The 23,980-nt window shown below is 39.6% G+C and overlaps 1 protein-coding gene across 1 annotated transcript; it reads right to left on the bottom strand.

Annotated features, from left to right (window-relative positions):
- Positions 1–16,826: 16,826 nt before the first annotated feature.
- Positions 16,827–23,101, bottom strand: LOC125359749 (olfactory receptor 14C36-like). Its single transcript, XM_048357643.1, has 2 exons — positions 22,188–23,101; positions 16,827–16,848 (listed from the first exon to the last, which is right to left on the bottom strand). Exons 1-2 carry the CDS (start codon positions 23,099–23,101, stop codon positions 16,827–16,829), a joined length of 936 nt encoding a protein of 311 aa, XP_048213600.1.
- Positions 23,102–23,980: the final 879 nt, after the last annotated feature.

Here is a 23,980-nt window from a genome sequence, read left to right on the forward strand (position 1 = left end):
TGTAATCCTTCTATATATCACTATGACAATAAAGAAATCCTGCCGGGCCAGCCGGCAGGGAAACAGGAATCCTGACTGAGGGGCGGCGGGGATAAGGAAAAGGAAAAATAAGGCAAGAGAAAAAAGACAAGAAGCAAAGATTGGGTACGGGAGGTCTGCATCTCGAGATTGAGACTCAAGACTGCAGCAACAGTTTATTCTCACTCCCAGCTTATATGCAGTTTTGGAACCAGGGAATAGCATAGGATTGTTAAAATTCCAGAACATAAAGAGGCTTTGAAATTTGCAACATTTGATTACAGTAGACACAGGACAAGGTTGATTAACATAGGAATCTACTCCAGTGGACATAGCAAGGTGGGGACATAGCAAAGCAATTCCGGATAGTGGCTGTGAACAATTGTCCTTTCCTTTAGCATCACAGTAAACACCGGACAAGGTTGATTAACATAGGAATCTATTCCAGGGGACATAGCAAGGTGGGGACATAGCAAAGCAATTCCCGATAGTGGCTGTGAACAATTGTCCTTTCCTTTAGCATCACAGTAAACACCGGACAAGGTTGATTAACATAGGAATCTATTCCAGGGGACATAGCAAGGTGGGGACATAGCAAAGCAATTCCCGATAGTGGCTGTGAACAATTGTCCTTGCCTTTAGCATATCCTGGCGGTAACAGCACAGCCAGAGGTCAGGAAGAGCTTAGCAGCTAGCTAGGCTCCCGACAATTCCCCCGTCTTTTTATTAAAAGAAGCGAACCCGCCTGTCTTAGGTGGGGTGGGTACCTCAGCCTGTCTTACCCGTCTTAGGGAACAACTTCAGAGCAGTGCTGAAGGCCCTGTCTTAGGTCGGTCTAGGCTGGCACCGCCTCATACCGGTCTCTGGCTGCGGTTCCTCTCGGGGGAAATTCATTTACTTGGAGCTTGACCTTATGCAGCTGGCTGGCTAAACTCATGAAAGAGTTTTGCAATATGCGTACAATGCAAGGAAGGCATAGGAAAGCCATCACCAAAAGTATCCCGGGGCCGAGCAATGTCATTAGCAGCCCCTTAACGTTAGTTAAGGAAGGGACATACTGTTGAAGTTGTTCAAACAGTTTTTTTTTTTGCTGTTTCTGCCACTTTAAAGTCCAAAGGTGGAGCTTGTTCTAGTCCGGCTATTTGTCTATGGAGTTGAAAGAGATCTAAGGACAAGTTATTATGGTGCCAAATACCATTTAGATGTGCTACAACTTGTTCCCAAGGATAGCTCGACCCATTATACTTATGGAGGGTCACACAAATAAAGTCAAACCCAGCATGACAGTGCACCCGTTGCAAAGTTTGTAAGGCACGAATTTGTTCTCCCAGAGACAACACAGATTCATACAACGCTTCTAATTTTTGTTCTACCTTATCATCAATCCTGCCTTGAAAGTGCAGGGCTTGCATGGTATTATGAGCAAGCTGATTAACATGGTGAGCTGTCTGCACATTTTGTGTTAAAGCCACAGTAGCCGCTGCAGCAGAGGCAGCTAAGGAAATAAAGGCTAAAATTCCTACAAATCGTCTAGGGCGCATAACTTCTTTTAAATGTTTTAACACTTGAATACCTGTTTCTTCATACCAAGCTTCAGATAAGTTTACAGGAAGCATAACAAATGGTGGTTGCTTAATAATAATTACAGAATCAGTAAGACCACTATACAAGCAATTTGTAAAAGAACAGTTAGTGCAGGTAACATTGAAATACATGGCTCCTATAGAAATATTAAAAGGTCCATACATAATAGCATAAGGGGGTGTTACACAACTCATAATATTTTTTAAAGAAGTAGAAGTGGGCCAGGAGATATTATTCAGAGCAGCCACTAACATCCAGATATGGCGTTGAGGGTGTCCATTCATCCACCACAGACCTGGGTTGAACCATATGCTGATCTGTTGACATGGACGAACACCTCAGCTCCCTCCCAGGTCGCGGGGTGCACAATCGGTGGATCTGGCATGTAAGCCCAGTGGGTCAGCGCTTGTACCATTCTGATGAGTTTCCACAATCCGAACACAACGCTCAGGTAGCCAGTGGGCATCATTTTTATCCTGTGGAAAAACACAGACATGTCCTCGACCCCATGTCAGTACCGGATCGGGCCTGTGCCAAGCACTTGTTAAAGGATCTTTCCACTTAACTTGGGCAAAAGCTCTTTGCTCTCTCTTTTCCCAGAACCGCTGCGCTACGGAGTGGCCATTGAAATCCAAATTTAAAAAATTTTGTATTAATAAAGTATGAGGAAGTATATTAACAGGAGAGAAGGGGTATATTTCCCCCCCTTTTAATTTAGAAATTTGGTGTTTTAGCAAACCGTTGGCCCGTTTGACAATTCCTTGACCATGAGGATTATAGGGAATTCCTGTAGAGTGAACAATTTGGTAAGATTTATAACACCCATTTGCCAAACATGGTTGGCCACTAAGTCTCAGGGGTTAATGTCATTGGAGGGCACAGGCAGGAAGATAGCACAGTTGGGACAAGTTTTTACAATTTAACGAGCAGCCTCACGTGTGATATGAAATTGCTGATGTAAGGCACGACTGTTGATGGTGGGCAGCATGTGATTGCTTTGCCAAGTCAATTTGAGAAAGAAAAATTTGGGTAGCCTCATCTGTAATAGCATTGTCCTCACTTAATGGTAAGAAGAGGCAAAGTGAAGTAATTTGTTGGAGGGGCAATGATGTGAAATTGTGCCCACAAAATTGGCCCAAGCAATGGCTCAGGAATCACAATGAGTATAAAGCCATTTTTGCTGTTGTAAAGTATAGGGGATATAAATAACCTGTGGATCTCGTCCAAGATACTTACAAGATTCCACACGGCACATATGGACTAAGGTGGCTACCAATTCATAATAAGGAATTAATACTTTTGAAGGAGTAGCAGGCAAGGAAAACCACAAAAGGGGGTCCCTTCTGCCAAAGGACTGCTGTTGGAGAATGAGATATAGTTAAAATATAAGCTTCCCAAGAGGCTGAGTAATCTATATAATTTACATGTTGGGAAGAAATGGCAGAATGTACTATGCTCAAGGCTTTTGCTGCTTCAGTTGTCATTTCTCTGGGAGATGTAGGGTCAGGGTCCCCCTTCAACAGACCAAACGAAGGAAAATTTTGGCGAGTAGAAGAGAGAGCCCATGCTACAAAGCTTTGATGCAAGGTGGGGCTGTTCGCCATGCCTTGGGGTAACACTAGCCAATGGTACCTTTTCATGGGTTCTTTAAAATTTGTAGAGGGGACAATAAATGCAAAGCGTTTGCAATCTTGAGGAGCAAGAGGTATGGTATAAAAACAATCTTTTAAGTCAATTATAATTTTGTATGTATTTTGAGGAATTGCCATAGGAGAGGGCAAGCCCGGTTGTAATGCCCCCATAAGTTCCATGGTGGCATTCACTCGCCGGAGATCCTGTAGGAGTCTCCATTTGCCAGATTTCTTTTTAACAACAAAAATAGGTGAATTCCATGGGGAAGTAGTAGGAGCAATGTGGCCCAAGTCCAGCTGTTCCTGCACCAGCTGTTGGGCAACAACAATCTTTTCAATTGATAGGGGCCACTGATCCACCCACACCGGAGTGTCTGATAACCATGTGATAGGATCGGCATGAGGGACAGGACGAGCAGCAACCCCCATTAAAAATATCCCAGCCCTTGTCTAGGAGGTCGGGGCTGAGGTTGAATGGGTTCTCTAATTCCTTGTTGATAGCTTCCTAATCCTCCTGAAGGCAGTAGCCCTTGACTTAGGAGTTGACGAGTGACTGCGTCACTAGGGCTAAACAAATAGACTCCCATTTTTTTCCATAATATCTCTGCCCCACAAATTTATGGGCAAATGATCTGGAAAGTCCCAGAATGCCCCTCACCATCTCTCCAGTTAAGGATGGCACTGCTTTGTTGGGTGTCTGTGGCATGGCCAATCCCCTGCAAGGATGTAAGAGATGCAGTAACAGGCCAGTTGGAAGGGCAATGTCTCTTGGTTATCACAGACACATCTGCTCCTATATCTAACAGACCTCGGAAGGGCTTTCCTTGTATATAAATTGTAAGCTCGGGCCTTTCCCGGTTTATGTTTTGAACCCAAAATATGTCTGAGGACCCAAAACTCCTTTCTCACCTTTTAATAGATCAAATAAGGGTTTTAATTCAGCTGTGGACAATTTAAGAGAAGGGTGAAGCCAATTAATATCTCCCAGAAATTTTTGAAAATCATGTAAAGTACGCAAATTAGATGTCTTAACCTGTAATTTCTGACTAGGAAAATAATAAGGACCCAAAATATGACCAAGAGGGATTTTTATTTTTCTCTGCCTGGGCTGGCTTTGAACTTCCAAAGAGTCTTAGCCATAAAAGCCCGTTTTATTTCCAATTAAACCAATAGGAGAACAAAAGGAGTAGAGTTTACCTGTAAGTTGCTAAGAATTGACCAACAAGTAGTTGCCAGAGTTTTGCTGTAACACTTAAAGAACGGCAGACTGAATGGGGTCCAAGTGTCATTAAATCTAGTCATATTATTTAACCTTACCTTACTGGCACGTGAAAGAGAAAACAAATGAATAACAATAAAAGTCTCAGCTTCAGTGGATCTGAAGTGGCTGTGTCTTCCATCCCAAATTAGCAGGCCAGCAGGAGAGATGGTTTGCATCTGGATAATTCTGTAGTAGAGTTCCCTGGATAGGCTGTCACATTTCCTGCTTGTTGCCTGTAAATTTCTACACAGACTGGTTAAGGGCATTTTTAAACAGATTTTAGAAGGCTTGGGCCTTTAACCATCCTTCTAGTCACAAAATCCACACAGATTGAAGGCCAACCAAGTCTGCTCTCTGTAGCAGCCAGAGCAGTTTCTGAGTCACAAACAACTCCCAGTTTGGGAGCCTACTGTGGAGGCAGCTTTCTGTGGCCATAGACTGCCACGGTCCACTCAGCTAGCACACATGTCAACCTGTATCCTATAAAGCAAAATGTTAATTTGGGGTCCGGAAAATTTAGGTTAATAGTCACACCTGTGCAGTTATTTCAAAATGACTCTGGTCCCTTGATCTTAAAGAGTTTATGAGAGCACAGCAAAAAAAGAGAAACAAAAATGGAGAAGCAAAATCTTGGTGTATACCAAAGAATTGTCAGGATTAGATGTACACTTGACTCTTAGCATAGATAGACATAAAGAATAACACACTGGTTGTACATTTGAAAGACCCCCGAGTTTGGGTGGTCTTTTCTAGGGAGACCCCTTTCCAAGGATCAGCGAGGCACGCGATGGATGCAACAGCAAGAGGTTTATTGAGGATAACGGGTACCCGGGCGTCCAAGTCCTCGCAGGGAGATGGCGCGCCGAGGCTCGATTTGTGGGGGGTTTTTAAGGGGTTTGCAGAAGCGGTTTACAGAAGCGAGAAGCATAATTACAGGGTTCTGATTGATCTTTTCCTCGAAAGGGCTGGGTTACACCTGAGGAAATTTTGCGGCTTTTCCAGTAATCATGGGTGGTTATTATTGTCCCACCTCTAAGGCACAAACAATTTCGTTAGTTTCGGTGACCGGTACTGTTCCGCCAGGTGGTTGACCCCAGGCGTCCTGTTTTTCAACTTCCCCCTGCCCTGCCTAGCCCTGAGTTTCATCAAAATGTCAGCTTATTGCAAGATGGCTCTACATGTGCTTGCTGGGGGAGGCTTTCATTTCCCCCTTTTTCTTTGAACTGAATAAAATCTTTTATTCAACCAGGAGAGCTGTTGTACGGGCGGCCTCAGGCTCATACTGCCTTAATTGGTGGTATTGTTGAGTAAGCACTAGGGCATGTGTAACAGACGTCCTATCCTTTATGAATTGTACTAGCCTATTGAGAATGCAAGGGCCAAAAAGCAGAATTAGTAGAATAATGGTAAGGGGTCCCAACAAAGTGGAGATTAGGGTTGTAAACCAGGGGGACCTGGTGAACCAACTCTCAAACAACCCTGTTGTTCCTAAGGCCACACATGAACAAATCCAGGCTTTACCTACAAAACCATCTCAGCGAGGGAATCAAGCAGTTAAAGATATGAGATCTTTCTGGTTAACATTTAGATGGCATCACATAAATCCCTTAACCCCGCAGATGCAGGTGCAGCACATCAAACCCCCAATTCTGATCCCATTTACCTATTTATATTATAGCCAATTTGATTATATTCATGTGCTTTAATTTTAAGACATACTGATATCATTTGCTACATACTCAAACTTTCTAGGGATTGTCATTCTTACTTTTAGCATACCAAAACCGTTTTATCTAAAGGAAATGTTTTTGCTTCCCTAATTCTCTTTCTAAAGTCTTTCTTTATTAACATATCCCTACTCACACCACCTTTCACGCCAGCAGCGACTTACTGGAACATTCTGTAACACTTGACTTTTTAAATCCCTTTCTTATTCTCCAAGGCTTACTATACTAACTTTCCTCTTTACAGTTTCTGGGGCTTCTTTGCTGCTAGAGTTTTAATCTGTCTACATTTTCTTTTCCTCTAGTTTGTAGAATCCGGTTTATCAAGGCAATTTACTGTGACTCTACCCACAGGCTGTTGGGGAAAACAAAGGTGGGGCAAGGGTCAGCCTGATGGGGACTGCTGCTCCTAAAAAGCCAGACCAGAGCCAACTATCTTGAGTTAAGTGCCTAAGGTTGGCCAGTGGCATCTGTAAGATCCACCCTCAGGAGGGCTCCATGAAGATGCCCCCAGACAGTTTAAATCTCTGTCCAGTTACCTTGGTATCTGGCACACCTGACGGCAGTTACCTCCCTTTCTTCTGAGGTCACACCCTAATTCATCTGGACACATTTTAATACTCCCACTCCGGACATTGCCTGGAGGTGACTCTTCAGCCTGTCATACATGCTTTGATTTTAGCAGCAGGCCAGTCTGCTTGAAAATTTCTTACAATATCCAATTTTTTAATAGAGCTAGCTATCTCCAGTCAACTCAAGAATGTCCCCCCAAAAATTTTAGTTTCAGCAGATCCAAAGCACTTTCCAGCAGAAATCAGCTGCTCATGATAAGAGAGTCCCATTTGTTTTACCACGATAGGGCTACACAGGGTGAAAATGTAGATTCTTCCAGATGACTGTTAGACTCTCCTTGATCCTCACTCAAATGCAATGGGTAGGGGTCATGGTGGTATCAGGCAGCAGTGGCTTCCAGTGGTTCCAGTAGAATGTCACACCTTCTGGGTTACCTGCAACTTTCTCCATAGACTGGTTAGAGAAGCTTAACCTAAGTTAACCTGAGGCATAACTTTAGTCAAATTTCCTTGTATTTTCTTGATTCCTTTTTAAGCACACTAGATTTTGTAGGCTGGCACATCACTGAATGTCAAGACGGCTTTAGCAATTAATGGACCTTGGGTCATTTTGCCAGGGCAATAAGTTTAAATCAGATAACTCTGTTTTCCATGCCCCTAATTTATCCTGTCTCATCTTTTCCGAAAACAATTCTGGTCCCTTGGCCCTAAAAAGGGGGGGGGGGGCTGATGGGCGAAGATCATCCATCTTCTGTAACTTCTTCAGGCTGACTCAGGGACGTTGACCTTACCTCGCCAGGAATCTATAATTTTATTCCACTTTACCAAGGGGCTGCAGGATCAGATGTCCATTAGGAGCTTTACTCCAAACTGGAAATTATCTTTACCATTTAACTTTTAACAACTACACAGACTTCTTTTTGAGCTACCGCAGTGTAGCCTTCTAACATCTTAGTTTGCAAAAGCATTTTCCTGACTGGCTGGGGAACTGATCTCTGATGACCTAACAGTGCCTAAAGTACCTTTGCAGGCCATTAACAGATCTCAATAAGGATACGATCTCAGGTCTACAAGCTTTCTTTCCTGAAGAGATGTATCAGCTTAGCTTTACTACCCACTATCACAGATGACTGGCAAGTTCCTGTAAAATTCTCACTGCCAGTCAGGGCTTTGAGTCCAGTTACAAAGTAGACAGACATGGGCAGTAAAAGGCATGCTTACGAACTATTCTTCTAGGACCTCCCGGCTCTGATTAACTTTTCAAAGGCCAAACAGCAGTGACTCTAGGATCTGACACCCTCTCTGCCATCCAAGCAGTGGCTTACTGCCTCTGGATGCACAATCACTCTGTCCCAGGAGTAACTTTTCCATGCTGGTATAAATACACCTTTGTCATTTCTCTTGGTCCATCACTGGACTTGGACTCAGGGCCTGAGTGCTGTCCCTCAGCTCTCCAGCTCAAGTCTAGCACCCTACCACTTTGAGCCTCAAAGCAACTCATGGCTATTCCCAGCACTTCTGCTGGTCAGCTGGACAAGAAGACTCCCACAGGGACCTTTTTCTGCCCGGACTGGCTTCGAACAGCAGATTTCAGATCAATGAGTCTTACAAGAGGCCACTTTACTCCAATTAGAAGCAACAAGGTGGTCCACACAGAAATAGTTTTTAAGCATACTCTTACCTGGAGCTTATTAAGGGCCAGTGTTAGATCTTGACAAACTTGTAGGGATCATCTGTCCTTCTCTATGGGCCTGCTGGAAATGGTTACAAAAAAACTACAGAGAAACTGGAATGGCAATTAAACATTTTGGTAGCTATAATTCTCCTTTTTTCACTTTGCAATAATCATTTAGGACAATTTTACTTCCAGATTTCTTATCTAGAAATGCATTCTTGATTTTCAAGGCCTTTTACTAACCTCTGTTTAACACTAACACTTTAGCTCTTATCTGTGTTGGAAAAACTCTGAAGCTTAGAGGCATTCTGAAACCGGTACTGCCCTTTGCCTTTGGGCTGCCCATTTTAAAAGAGCCTTTTTTTTTTTTTTTTTTTTCTTTCTCTTTAGTCCCAGTTACCACATGGCATGAAGACCTTTGGACTCAAATGACAATTTTTCCTTAATGCAAGAATTACAATTACAAAATTAGAAATACTTATCCATTCAGCTTTCCAATAAAGTAGTGAGATAGCCCCTTTTGCCATTTCTTCCTACATACAGTTAATGAGAGTTTACTTTTATACTTGCCTCATTATGTGTAACTTAGGATAGTTACGAGTCTTACTAATACATCACATAAAATTCAGTACCTGAATCATTAAACTGATATCCAAAACAATTGTAACAAAAGTTAAAACAGTCACCAAAATTACAAACACATGAAATCCAGTCTCAGCATCTTTGCTTTTTCAATACATCCGAATTACAAAAATAGCACAGGAATCAAATTACATCAGATAAATATACTTTTTAACCATTTAAAAAACTTTCTTAATTCTTAGTACTTCAAGGGGTAGTTTTAAAAATTCCAGCCAAATCATTCATTTTTATCACCAGGTTTCCAAAGTTTACCTGAAAACAAAAGAGTCAAAGGAGAGACCTCCATGGCCTGTCCTGCCAAACAGCCTATTTTCATCCTACTCCTCAGAGCTTGATGAACTGTCTTGGTGCCGGCTTGTCCTCTGCCACCATGAAAGGACATTCCCTTTTGGCTGTCCCACCACGTGGATTCCCTCCAGGGCCTGTGCCACCATGTGGGCTGGCTAAGCTGCACCTTTGCCAGATCACCACTCACTCCTGTGGATAGGCATACAGGCCCATTTTTCTCCTTTCCTAGAAACCCAAGCAATTTTCTCTTTTTTTAACAGTGATAAACCTTTACATCAAAATTTCTGACACTTAACCTTAATTTCTTTTTTAATTAATGAAACATTTTCTTTAACTACAGTTCCTCTTTAAAACAATGCAATAATCCTTTAAAGCATTTGGTAATGCCCAAACTTAATGACCATTTGAATTTAAACTTAAACTAACTCAATTTTACATCATGCTAACAGTCTTGTACATGTTCACACTCACACATGCACACACACACACACACACACACACACACACATTCAAAAGATCTTAAAGCGCGCAAAATTAACATCGGCCGTACATTTTCCAGTGGCAGGAGGTATTCTTGCCAATCTTACTCCTGTAACTCCCAAATTTTAAGACAAAGCTTTTAACAAATGATTTTAGCATTCTCCAGCCTCATTTTCCAGGGCTTGATAACTTTAGCAAAACATTTTAACACACCAAATAATTTTCTGCTGAAGAAGGCTGGGTGGGGGTCACCCAGAGTTCTTTTTGCGGACACTCACACTCTGATTGTGAGCTGTCGCCTGTACATCTTTCAAATGAGCTAAACATAAATCCAAGGGGGTAGAGGGAATATGTCCTATTACGTCCGTCACAGTCAGGAGATACAAAAACAGGGAAGAACAGTCCAGACCAGACAATTTTTTCTACAACATAATCTTTTCTAGTATGTAATTGGATTTACTATTACTTTCTTTTCTAATTTACCACCAGACCTAGTCTCCTCAGTACTCACTCTCGTCCTAGGCCCTTCTGCTTTCAATTTCACTTTCTCTTTTACATCAAAGTCCAATTAACCACATCATTTAGACTTCTCAGAGCATTTTACATAAACCAGACAAACATACAAAAGTGGCGAGAGTAAAAGCAGTTTGACAAATCTGGAGAAGCAACGCTGCTAAGAAAAGGTAGGGAGGAAAATTCTGCTGGGGACATAAAGAGAAAGAGAAGGAGTCATCCCTGGAAGTCTTCTGTTTGCCACATTCTCAGCTTAGTCCCCATGCCTAGGAGGAATTTCTCCCGCCAGTGTGGAGAGAGGTTAGACACAGTTACACACAGACCACATAAAAAAAAAAAAACACATAAAGGAATTCAACAAACACAGGACAAGGTAACAAAACAGGTTATGCAGGTTTGACACAAAAGAGATACACAGAGTCCTAGGACAGACGAAACGAACAGCAGGGAGACAAGACCAAGACAGACTTTCGCGGCGCGGCTTCGGCGGAAAACCGAAAACAAAACTTCTGATGGAGACTGTAACTGTGAGAGTCCGGATCTCTCGTCTCCCTGACAGATCACGTAACCCTCGGTTAGCGGGGCAGCCCCGAATGGACTGACTCTTTTCCAGGCTACGGATGACAGATGGGCCAGCTTGGCCCCAGACACCACTGGGACGTCTCCCAGGGCTGCGGTTGGGAGTACGAGCTCGTCAGCTCCTCCACAGAGCCGCCAGATACAGACCTAGTTAGCTAACTAGTACAGACGCAAGCGCAGAACACTGAAACAGAGACACAGACATCCACAGACAAGTGCGATCGCTGGCCAGCTTACCTCCCGTCGGTGAGTCGGTGGTCCCTGGGTGGGGGTCTCCTATCCCGGACGAGCCCCCAGATGAAAGACCCCCGAGTTTGGGTGGTCTTTTCTAGGGAGACCCCTTTCCAAGGATCAGCGAGGCACGCGATGGATGCAACAGCAAGAGGTTTATTGAGGATAACGGGAACCCGGGCGTCCAAGTCCTCGCAGGGAGATGGCGCGCCGAGGCTCGATTTGTGGGGGGTTTTTAAGGGGTTTGCAGAAGCGGTTTACAGAAGCGAGAAGCATAATTACAGGGTTCTGATTGATCTTTTCCTCGAAAGGGCTGGGTTACACCTGAGGAAATTTTGCGGCTTTTCCAGTAATCATGGGTGGTTATTATTGTCCCACCTCTAAGGCACAAACAATTTCGTTAGTTTCGGTGACCGGTACTGTTCCGCCAGGTGGTTGACCCCAGGCGTCCTGTTTTTCAACTTCCCCCTGCCCTGCCTAGCCCTGAGTTTCATCAAAATGTCAGCTTATTGCAAGATGGCTCTACATGTGCTTGCTGGGGGAGGCTTTCACATTATTGTACTTATATTACGTGCTGAATATTAGAACCTTTTGGAGTTTTTCTTAGACACATTTGTTTGCTCCCAAACATGATCAGTTTGGGTTTAAAACCTGTTTTTGTTTTGTTTTTAAGTTTTACCAACACATAGACATAGACATACATACACATACAGACAATGTGCACACGTTTTGGGGAGCGCTTAGAATTGTTCTTTAATTGGCCATGTAAGTTTTTCTGGAATTCCAGTGGCAAATGATATTATTTTGCCTATATTCTAGAACCACGTGGTTAGATAGTAAACAAACAAACAAAACAAAACAAAAAAAACCTTTTCAGCAAACCAAAATTTTCAGATCATCCGAGAAGCCACATTTTGAGAAACCAATTTAGCTCACAAAGGGAGTATATGGGAGACAGGATATGAACACAGACAGTGAGCTCACAGTATGACACCTTCATCTTTCAGCATTTGAATTGTAAGGCACCTTTGAAATGCAAGGCCACAGGACTCCAAGTCTCTGCCCAGCCTCCAGGAATTTGGCATGCTTGTCACCTGGGGGATGGGCAGGCTTTCACTCCAACCAGTCCTATTGTCTACCATGTGCTCAATGCTACAGAAAGCTTATGATTTAGCCAAACAAGCAGAATTTAACTGAATCTCCAAAACTTATCCAACAATAACAAGAATAGAAAACCTTTCTTTGAGTCTTTTAAAGCAGATGTTAAACAAATATCAATACCCATCCTATGTCACAGGCAGGCAGGCAGAGTTTAGAGGGAGGCAGAAAAAGAGAGAACTTCATCTGCCTGAGCGCTCATAGAAGTTAGGTAAGTCCTGCAAAATAATCCAAATATATAAGATTGGGCTCAGACTTCAGCAGCTTTCCTGAAACAATTTAGACTTGAGGAGCAACCAGCTGAGCTGAACTAGAGATCAGTTGTCTCCAAGCACCCACAATTGCTGATCTCCTTGACCTAGCCCAGTGGATTTATGGAAAATGTAAGCTCCAGTCTAATGGTCACTCACCCTGGTTGGGGTTTCAAATCTGTCCTGGTGGATGGAAATAGAGCGTCGGGTCAGGAGAAGTTACCTTGGTGGTGTTGGCATTTCCCTAGCCTCAGGTCCCTTCCCCCTGCTAGCAGCCTGCACCTAGGAGAGCTGTAAGTCTGCCAGGACTGTCTGCGGGGCTCACCAGTATCTCCCTTTAAAGGAGTTTGTTGTTCTGGATGAAGCTGTGATAATAGAGCTATAACTGATTTTAACATATTTTTAACATAGGTCAATCTATCTTTAGTAGGCTCATTGTATAATTTCTCCTCAGTGTCTGAGCCATCTGAGTCTTCCTTAATGTCTAGCCTAGTGGGTTCAGGTCTTTGTTAATTTTCTCAGCTCTTTCCGAGCAGCAGCATATGCTCCCGGGGCTGGGCAACACTCATCAGGTCCCTGTTCAGTTTCTCCAATCGACTGATCGAATTTAATCTGTTCATGTCTAAGATCTAAGCAATCTCGGACCAGATACCAAAGAATAATAGCATCCACTGAGGTTTTCTCAGGGCCAGTTGCATCATAATGTTCCCTTTTTTTTTTTTTTAGCAAGTTTCTAAGTTATTGGTTCCTTCCTCCAGGAACTGGGGGCATGCTTCCTCAATAAAGTAAAAGAAATGTTCTAAGTTACATTGGCCAACTTTCACTGCCCGGGAGTTAAGCATGCCTTTGGGGTCCTGCACGTATAGCATGCAGCCTATACTTTATCCCATAATTTATTACTTCCAACAATACACTCTCCTCCCGCTCTCCTTCCCAAGTATTCATTCGGACATCCTTACCTGAGCGGGGGTACTCCGCCGTCGATCCCAGACCTTCAAGTCCCTGTTCCAGGTGCCAAACCTGCCGGGCCAGCCGGCAGGGAAACAGGAATCCTGACTGAGGGGCGGCGAGGATTAAGGAAAAGGAAAAATAAGACAAGAGAAAAAAGACAAGAGACAAAGATGGGGTACGGGAGGTCTGCAGCCGCAAGGTTGAACCTCAAGACTGCAGCAACAGTTTATTCTCACTCCCAGCTTATATGTAGTTTTGGAACCAGGGAATAGCATAGGATTGTTAAAATTCCAGAACATAAAGAGGCTTTGAAGTTTGCAACATTTGATTACAGTAGACACAGGACAAGGTTGATTAACATAGGAATCTACTCCAGTGGACATAGCAAGGTGGGGACATAGCAAAGCAATTCCCGATAGTGGCTGTAAACAATTGTCCTTGCCTTTAGCATATCCTGGTGGTAACAGCACAGCCAGAGGTCAGGAAGAGCTTAGCAGCTAGCTAGGCTCCCGACAGACAGTATAGCTCCTGTGTGTGTTTTCTTTCTTTAGAAAAAACTGCATTCCTATGCCCACCTAAGGCATGCCCGTATGTATTACAGTGTTTCCAAAAGTGAAATACTACTTTAATTATATACAACCCAGAATGTTGGTGTTTTGTATGGATCACAGGTAGAGCATTCTCTAATTCTTTCTACCGTTTGTCACAATTATTATTTAAAGAACCAAGTATGTATTGTGCAGGGCTAGATATCTGGCAGGAAGTAAGTGTGAACGACCCGCACAGGAACATAAGCCAGGAGGACAAGCTTGAAGCAGGTCTCATTTATTGTTGTGCAGATCAGAAATTATATAGCCCCCAGCAACCCCCACCTCCTGAGTCCTCCCCGGCCAATCACCTAGCAGGGAGTTGATGTAAGGCATTAGTGGAGGGCACCGATTGGTCCCCCAGTGGAGTGTGGGGGGCATGGACAGATCGTGGCCAGCAAGCCGGGCAGACGTGCCTATGGGCTACGTCTCCAAGAGCAGGAAGTGCTCTTCTACTGCTACTCCAGCTCACTCAGCCAGACCTGACCAGCTCTACCCACAGTATTGCATGAAAATATTATGACCTTTTCCTCCTAGTTTAAATAAACTCCAAGATAACTGGAAAAAAAAAACTAGATATAGTCCTGCATATATGCTCATTTCATATATTTTTGGTTATTTTTCATCATAATCATTTAAAAGGATGTGCTATCCTCATACTCTAAAATGAAATGTTTTCTCATGTTCATTATAATATATTGAAAAGTCCTTATGAATTAAGTCCAGTGATAAAATTAACTATAAGATTACACTGAAATTTCACCTACAAATAGGTACTCACTCCTGATACTTTATGGTCTTAACCTGATGAACAGACCTTTGCTTGCCTTTTCTAGCTCTCCAAATCAAGGTCTAAAAAATAGTTATAATAAATCTGTCTATAGAAATATTTGAATATCTTCCATGAACAGTCTGATAATATTCTAAGATGTTGACAAGAGGTATTCACATTCAATGTTATATAACCCTGTGAATAGCAGTAGCAAAACCTCTTGGGAAGAGTGGCTTGGGAAAAAATCCTTACCAGGTTGTGAGAATGGCAAGCTTAAAAAAATTTGCCAGGCAGGCAATGAGTTCCAGAGTATGGATGATAAGATCTACTTCAAATGACACAAGGACAGAGAGCTTTTCTTTAATATTTGTGTAGATAATTATAAAAACTGATTAAAATATGAGACAAAATTAATGTATTATACGTATATATTTAAAAATATTTCTACTTTTACCTAGTTAACTAAGATATGTACATAAATCAAATAGATAAAAATTCCAATAATGAACTGTAAGAACTATTTATTAATATATCCAGTTTATTTTCTTTTTATATTTTATTTTATTTGTATATTTTATTTACATACTTAGTAGAATTTGAACTCAGGGCCTTTGAGCTAGCTAATTTGGTGCTCTACTCTTTGAACCATGTTTCCTGCTTATGTGTAGTTTAATAAAATTTTCTCATACGTGTAAAGTTAACCATCTTATTTATTTATTTAATATATTTTATTTTCTTTAATTGGTTTTACACAGGGTTTATATTTTATTGTCAGTTCATCAGTATACTATATCATCATCACCTTTTCTATACTTCTCTCCACTCATTCCCTCAATTTTCATAGTTTCCTAGAAACAAATAGAATATTATGACTGAATTATTTCTACCCTTTTTTCTTCATTTTCTATCCCCTCCCCTTGACATACCTTACAATACTCCATAAGTTCCACTATACTAGAATTTATTTTGTTGGACTGCAAGTTTTTTCAGAGTAGTTGTATCATTGGAATTCTCCCCAAACATTTACCATACCTTGATTAATAACTTTGTATACACATATATATGATCCTAAGTATGTTTACATATATTTTATATGTTATATTTAATTACACATATGAGACACCATGTGTTTGTTGTCTCTATGGGGCTTATTCTTTTAATGTCTATCCATTTCTTCACAAATGATGTAATTTTTCACATTCTTCTTGATTCATTTGTCCACTGAGCTACTTCTGATGTGTTTATATACGAGAGTAGAGAAGCAAAGATCATGATGGTACCGATGGCTTTATTACATCCTAGTTTTCAATCTTTTAGATAAATGTCCAAATATGGTATTACTCAATAAGCATTAGAATAAATATAGAATACTGTTGAACTTAAATTGTGCAATAGGGTATTATTATGAAACTATTTTCAAAAGACTAAGAAAATTAAAAAATATATGTATTTGAACAAAATTAAAATAGCTACATATCAGTACAGACTACTTTATTAAACAGCACAGGTCTTCACAAATCTATCCTTTGAAATCTCTGGCATTATCTTCTTACAGGAGAACCTACACATACATGAGAGTTGGTAGAATAGATCATGGCCAAGCAGTGCCTTGTAATAGACCTTTTGGTTCCAGATATGGTGATCATAATCTAATTTTTTTTATTTATTTATTTATTTTTTGTTTTGGTGCCATTTCTGGGATTTGAGCTCAGGTCTTAGGCTGTTGTTATTTTCCAATCAAGTTTGGCACTGTGCCACTGCGCCATATCTGGGTTTTTGTTGGCTACTTGAAAACAAGAGTCTCATTATTTTTGCTTGGTCTGATTGAACTGGGATCTTTATATCTCAACCTCCTGTGTTCACAGGAACAAGACACTGACACCTAGAATTTGATCATATACTAATTCTGTCAGAATTGAAGAACAGAAGAGGTAATAAAGCTGGATACTAGATGGTTTTCCAAAGAAATCAATGCAGGCTGAAGCCTTTCCAAAAGAAAAAGACAGATTTGGATTTAGTGATTAATTTGAAAATGCATTTAAAATAGCCATTATCAGGAAAACTAGTAATAACAAATATTGCTGGGAATGTGGTCAAAAGGGAAACCTATTACACTGTTGGTGGGAAGGTAAAGTTGTTTACCCATTCTGGAAAACAGTTCATTAAAAGACTGAACATAGAGCATCCTTATTACCCAGCAATCCCACTCCTGGACCACAAACCACACCACATTAAAGCCACCAGCACAACCATGTTCATTGTGGAATTCTTTTCCATGTCAAAGATAAGGAATCATCCCAGATATCACTCAGTGGATGAATGTACCAAGAAAATGCAGTATATATACACAATAAAATTCTACCCATCCATCATAAATAATTGTACCGTAAATAAAGAAATCTAAAGACTTGGAAAACATTGTATTAAGTGAAGAAAGCCAGAGCCAAAGAAACAGGATGCATGCTACGTGTTTTCCCTCACTTGTGGTAACCGAAATGTTTCTATAACCTAAAATGTGCCTATAAATCTATGAAAAAAACATTCAAATATATATATGTACATATATGCATATATGTACATAATACACACACACACACAGGAACATATAATTTATATAGGACTGTAGACATTTAAACAGTGAGACCAAAGAAGGATATGTATAGGAGTAGTTGACAAAAATTCAATAGCTATGTGCTTAAGTTCATATGAATTAATGTGCTATGAAGTCAACTTCAAGAAAAGGTAACAAGAGATATTTTAGTTGCCATTGTTGCTGTTTTTGTTTTATTTTCTCTTTATCTTGTTTGTTTGTATTTTGGAGGGTAAAAGAGGGCATAGGAATAGTGGAACAGGGTGAATAAATACAACAGTAGTACTCACTACACTTTGTAACAAATGAACATCTTGTAGGTGGAGATGAGAAGAAAACTCTGAGAAAGGGACAGAAAGGGAGGCCTGGTTCAAAAAGAATTTTACTCATTAATCTGTACTTGATTCATAAAACTCTAACCCCTCTGTCTTCCACTCTCCAATAATAATAATAAATAAAATAATTGAGAGTAAAAACCTAAGAAGTAAAAAGTAATTTCAGAAGGGACAAACCATAGTCAAACCATAGCAGCTACCCTGTAAAATAGTAAAGGGTCTTTTATCCCATTCTTGCATCCCATATATAGCTTCTGATTAACAATAGTTCAACTAATAATTTTATGATAGTGAAACCAAACTCCAAGTTTCAAACTTTGATCTGTTTTGTGTGCAGTGGTAAGTGATCCAATATTCTCTCATGATTCCAGATGGTAGCATCAAGATGCACCTGGCAGTCAGCCTTGTAATAGTGATGCAGACAACTCATACTCCATGATATATTGTATTGTTAAGGTTTTTTGAATATTGTGTTTTCATATCTCATAACATCAACAAAATGCCTAGATATATGTATATGTGAGATCCTTAATTCTTTGTTAAATAAAACAATCTTTGAGCATGAAAAAAAAGAAAATTTCTTTTTAAATGTACAGTTCAACTCTAGTCATGTTGGTTTCACCCAGTAAGTATAGTAGTGTTTAACTTGAACTCCATAATTAACGATTGCAAATAGTTCCTGCTTTTACCCTTCCATATTCTTCTCTCTATGAACTGAGAATAAACATTGTAATTTGATCTCTTCATTTACTGGGGACTAAACAAATGTACATGGTTTATACTAAATATGTGGTCTAGATCAGTTAGCTCACTCTAATGTGTAAAATTTACATTCCCCAAATTATTTGAGAATCTTCAAGAAATATTAGACAATGGAAATGTGGAGTTATTATATCTTATAAATACCAATAAGAACATAGAATTTCTGAATTAGCAAATTTTTTTAATTCAAAACAAAGGAAATTTTTAACGTGTTGCTAGACGTCGATGTCAATTATGTCTCATTGTGTGACAGACCAAGCCATTAAGTGAATGGAGCTTATAGGTTGAAGAAAATGTTGTGCTAGAATATGTCAGCACTATAAACATTTTCCTTCTATTCTGCAGGTATAATAATAAAATACAGAAATAAAAATTATGGAATGCTTTTATATTATTATACTAAATACTGATGTAAAATGCAGAAATTAAAAAATAATAATTTATTGCCTAAATAGATTCCTGAATGGCTACTTTGTTCATTCTTGCTGTTTCCTCAGAAATAAAATTATATTTATTTGTTGTATCAAAAATTTGAGCCAGGTGCCTGTGCCTCAAGCCTATAATTGTAGCTACTAGGAGGCTTTTATCTGAGAATAGCAGTTCAAAGCCAGCTTGGGCAGGAATATCCAAAACACTCTAATCTTCAGTTCACCACCAAAAAGCCAGAAATGGAGCTATTCCTCAAGTATTAGAGCTCAAGAAAAGTTCAGGAAATCCCATGGTGACCTGAGTTCAGTCCCCAGCAACTGACACACATACACACACACATAAAAAAAAGAACTATATCCCTTCTTTATCATCATGTCTGTCCCCAATGCCCAGGGAGTAGCCTTTATTGTTCCTAGGCATGACTTTTGTTACTTTAATACTGATAAAAGAAAAGGAGAAAACAAACAAACTGCTTCAGCATTTTAGTAATATATATCATTTACTTTCTAAAAGTGTTCTCATAAGTCACTGCTACCTTCACTGCCATGCCATGCTTCACAACAATGTTTTTCTTAAAATACCGCCCAATCTCTTCTCTCTTAATCTGACTATTTCATGGTTCTCCTAATTAAAATGTAAAACACAAATATGATTGCTAAATACATACCCACTTCAGGTTTACGAGAGTTAGTGAATCTTTAGGAGAATTAAATTTGCATAACCTATGGTAAGGATCAGATAAAAACTAGATATAAAGTCCAAATTTCCTTTCAAGAAAAACAAACTTGATGAGGGAGAAATTTAGAGTTATTTTGTCATGGCGATGCTTTCCACAAGTAAGAAGAGAGTTAAGGTTATAGATAATTCAAAAGAGGAAAGCAGCTGCTTTTGAAAATATACAAGCTTTGAGGCATCTTTCCTCCACTGTAATTATTGCCTCTGGAACATTGGAAAGAAGGGAAATGGACATATACTTTGTGGTCACATATGCTTTAGCCATAAGCAAAAGAGAAAACAGATGAACATTTGTGTAGAGGCATCTGCACAGTAGTGATAAAAATAGCCAAAAATTGGAAAGAATAAAAATACCTATTAAATAATGAATGCAAAAGAATGGCTTTTTTTAATTCATTGAAATAAAATGTCTGAATTGATTTAAAATACCAGTTTTAAATTCTGAGCTCCATTCTCTAAGTTCTTGGCATATTTCATAGTAAACAACACATGCTAAATCAAAGAAAAGCTCTAAAGCATGCATCTATCTTGATAAATTGAAAATATTGGACATATTCTGCATTGAGGAATAAAGCTATACAAATCATATCCATTTTAGGATCGAAAATATTCTAACTTTTAGGTGATATCTATTTACATATAACATAGCTCATTGTGGTATTTCATGTAAATGATTGAGGTGTAACTAATAGCTTAGGAGGACACTAGGAATTTATCTAATAGCCAAAAATACATTTCTGCTGGTAATTTTGAGACAGGATCTGTCTTCTTCTTATTTGAAGATACTTAGATAAACATGGACTCTATACCGTACTCTTAATTCTTTTTGTTTGTGTTGTTGTCACAATAGCTAATTTTTTTATTATCAAACTGAATTACAGAGAGGTTACAGTTTCATACATTAGGCATTGTATACATTTCTTGTACTATTTGTTACCTCATCCCTCATCCCCCCCTCCTCCCTCCCCCTTTCCCTCCCCTCCCATGAGTTGTTCAGTTCATTTACACCAAACAGTTTTGCAAGTATTGCTTTTGTAGTTGTTTGTCTTTTTTTACCCTGTGTCTCTCTATTTTGGTATTCCCTTCCAATTTCCTAGTTCTAACACCAGTATACCCGGTTTCCAATATACTCAGATAAGATACAGAGATAGTGTAGGTACAATCACAGGAAGGTGATACAGGAAGATCATCAATAATAGAGGCTACAGTTACATATGGCACGTTGAAAGTAGTTACAACTGTGATATAACAATCGTTTCCATAACATGGAGTTCTTTTCCCTTAGCATTATCTTATGTGTTTATAAGAGAATAACTATTGGGCTCCTGTGACCCTCTGCTGTGACTTGCCTAAACCTGTGCTAATTATTCCCTATAAGGGAGACCATAGAGTCCATGTTTCTTTGGGTCTGGCTCACTTCACTTAGTATAATTTTTTCCAAGTCCTTCCATTTCCTTACAAATGGGGCAATGTCATTCTTTCTGATAGTGGCATAAAATTCCATTGTGTATATGTACCACATTTTCCTGACCCATTCTTCTACTGAGGGGCATCTGGGTTGGTTCCAGATTCTAGACAATAGCTAATTTTTAAGAGCTGTTAGGAAGCTGATATATCTTCTTGAAATCATAAAATATAGATACAATAATAAAGTAGAGCTATTTAGGAGGGCGAGATCTGGGGATCATGGTTTGAAATCAATTGGGGCAGGAAAGTCTGTGAAACTCTTCTCTCAAATTAATCAGTAACAGTCTACAAATAGAGTTATGGCTTAAGTGGTAGGGAGCCAGCTTTGGACAAAAAAAGCTAAAAGACAATATCCAAATCATGAGTTCCCGCCCCAGTAGTGGTACAAAAAATGTAAAACTTGTAAATATTCTCATTGGAAAAATTGACATTTCAATTATATTTCAGCCACTCGTAGTACAAAACTAATTGAAAAACTTTTACAGAAAGCAATAGTTTAGAATAACTAACTGAGTCAAACACTTCTGTAATCCTGTGAATTCTTGCTTAGAAAGTAAAAGCAAGAAAACAATATGGATAATTATGTTTGCTTTGGAAAATTCATATGGTCTAATATATATGGGCACAAACTGTGTTTACCTTTGTCCCTAGCCTACTCAGAAAGAATAGTCTTATTTATGCTTGGCCCGACAAGATATGTCCTTGAACTCCTAATTTGCCAATGTATTTACTGAATAATAAACAACTATTAACAATAATAAATAAACATAAGTAATATAAATAGATTTTTACAAAAATATCTGGACTCTATGTAGGCTAGATCTAAATATTGATGGAAAACATAAAATATTTTATGAGACTGATTAGATATTAGACAGTATAATTTAGAAAATCTAGACAGGAATATTTTATAGTTGTGTAAATATATCTTCATTACTTTCCATGATGTAATTGTCTCAATATCACTTTCTTCACAGCTTCTTTTACCTGCTTATTCCTAAGGCTGTAGATAATAGGATTTGAGAATGGTGGTACTATAGTATAAAAGATTGAAAGGATGATGTCCTGGATTGTTTCAGAGGTTAAGGAGGGCCTTAGGTAGACAGAGGAGATGGAACTGAGGAAGAGAGTTACCACAAGGATGTGAGGTGTACAGGTAGAAAAGGCCTTTCCTTGTTCTCTGGTTCGTAATTTGAACACAGTAGAAAAAATTTGAATGTATGACAATGCCATGAAGACAAAACAGCTACCTCCAACCCCCAGGACAGACAGAAGCAGCAATAGCTTATTGCTGAAGGTGTCTGAGCAGGACAGCCTCAGCAGAGAAGGGATGTCACAGAAGAACTGAGGGACCACATTGGACTGACAGAAGGACAGCCGTAATGTGTTGCCAGTGTGTACAGCTGCATAGATGAGACCACTGAGTACTGAAGCCAGAGTGCTCTGAACACAGAACTTGTGGTTCATGCGGATAGGATAGTAAAGGGGCTGACAAATGGCCACATAGCGGTCCCGAGCCATGATAGTCAGAAACAGAATTTCCACATAAGCACAATAAATGACCAGAAAAATCTGCGATGTACAGCCAGCCACAGAGATGACCCTGTTGCCAGTGAAAGAGTTGAAGCAGGCATTGGGAACAGTGAGGGAAATGTAGCACATGTCCAAAATAGATAGATTTCTGAGAAAGAAATACATGGGTGTGTGCAGGTTCTGATCAATGGTGGTGACAGTGATGATGATCAGATTCCCTAACAGAGTGGCCAGGTACATCATGAGGAATGACACAGAGAGCAGGATCCTGAGCCTCCAGTCCTCCCCAAAGCTCATGAGGAGGAAACAGGTCACCATGCTGGAATTGGCCATCTATTGATAACGCTGGTTTTCTGGAAAGACAGACATAGAGGAAAGGCAATATAAAAATAACATTATCTGAAATATTTTTCTTAAGAATGTTTGCTTCTGTTTCATCTTATCTCCCATGATGTAGGAAAGGTCCATTTTTGGGTCTTTGATTTCCTCAACCTCTTTGGGGGAAGGCATGATTCCAAGAGAAGAGGAAGCCATTCTCCAGTCCAGTTGTGTGGACGTGACCACAGGGCTCTAGCTCATTTCTTCCCATTAGATCCAATGAGATGTTATTTATATTAATAAGCATTAGAGTTAGATAGCAATGAATATTTCACTTAGGAAAATAAATCTAAGCAGTTCATATCTTAGAATTTGGACAACACATTCAAGTTAGATATTGATACACAGAAGAGGTAAAATCCTTTGAATGTGTCAGTGAATCATCAAAAACTATGGTTTTTTCATTGTTATTCTGGAGAAGTTCTGGATTGAGATAAGGGCTTCTGAATTTTTGTAACATTTAACATTCTTTAAAATGTAATTGTGAGGTTGTTTGGGTAACACTCTGACTGCCATTTTTAAGATGTGCATAAGAAAAATCTTTTGATTTTCAAAATAATAGTTCTACAAAGACTACAGGAAAATGAAAACAGGTATTCACTAAAGCTTATTTGTCGTTGTCTAATTGAAACAAATATTAGTAGAGCAATAGTGAAAAATATGTATGTAAAAATAGTTGGAAAATTATGTATGTTACTCTGAGATGAAATATTAAATTTTCTATCAATATTCTGCAAATAATTACTGTGTTTATTTTTTTATTTTTTGCCAGTCCTGGGCCTTGGACTCAGGGCCTGAGCACTGTCACTGGCTTCTTTTTGTTCAAGGCTAGCA

This window comes from Perognathus longimembris, chromosome 11 (assembly GCF_023159225.1).
Source record: "Perognathus longimembris pacificus isolate PPM17 chromosome 11, ASM2315922v1, whole genome shotgun sequence".
Taxonomy (NCBI): Eukaryota; Metazoa; Chordata; class Mammalia; order Rodentia; family Heteromyidae; genus Perognathus; species Perognathus longimembris.

Bases quoted from the DNA above. Each gene is read 5' to 3' on its own strand.
- LOC125359749 (XM_048357643.1), bottom strand. From the start codon at position 23,101: ATGGCCAATTCCAGCATGGTGACCTGTTTCCTCCTCATGAGCTTTGGG. The intron at 16,849-22,187 runs ATTACATCATGG...CAGCTTTATTAC, and splicing joins AAGAAAGTGATATTGAGACA to CTCTTCTGTTCTTCAATTCT.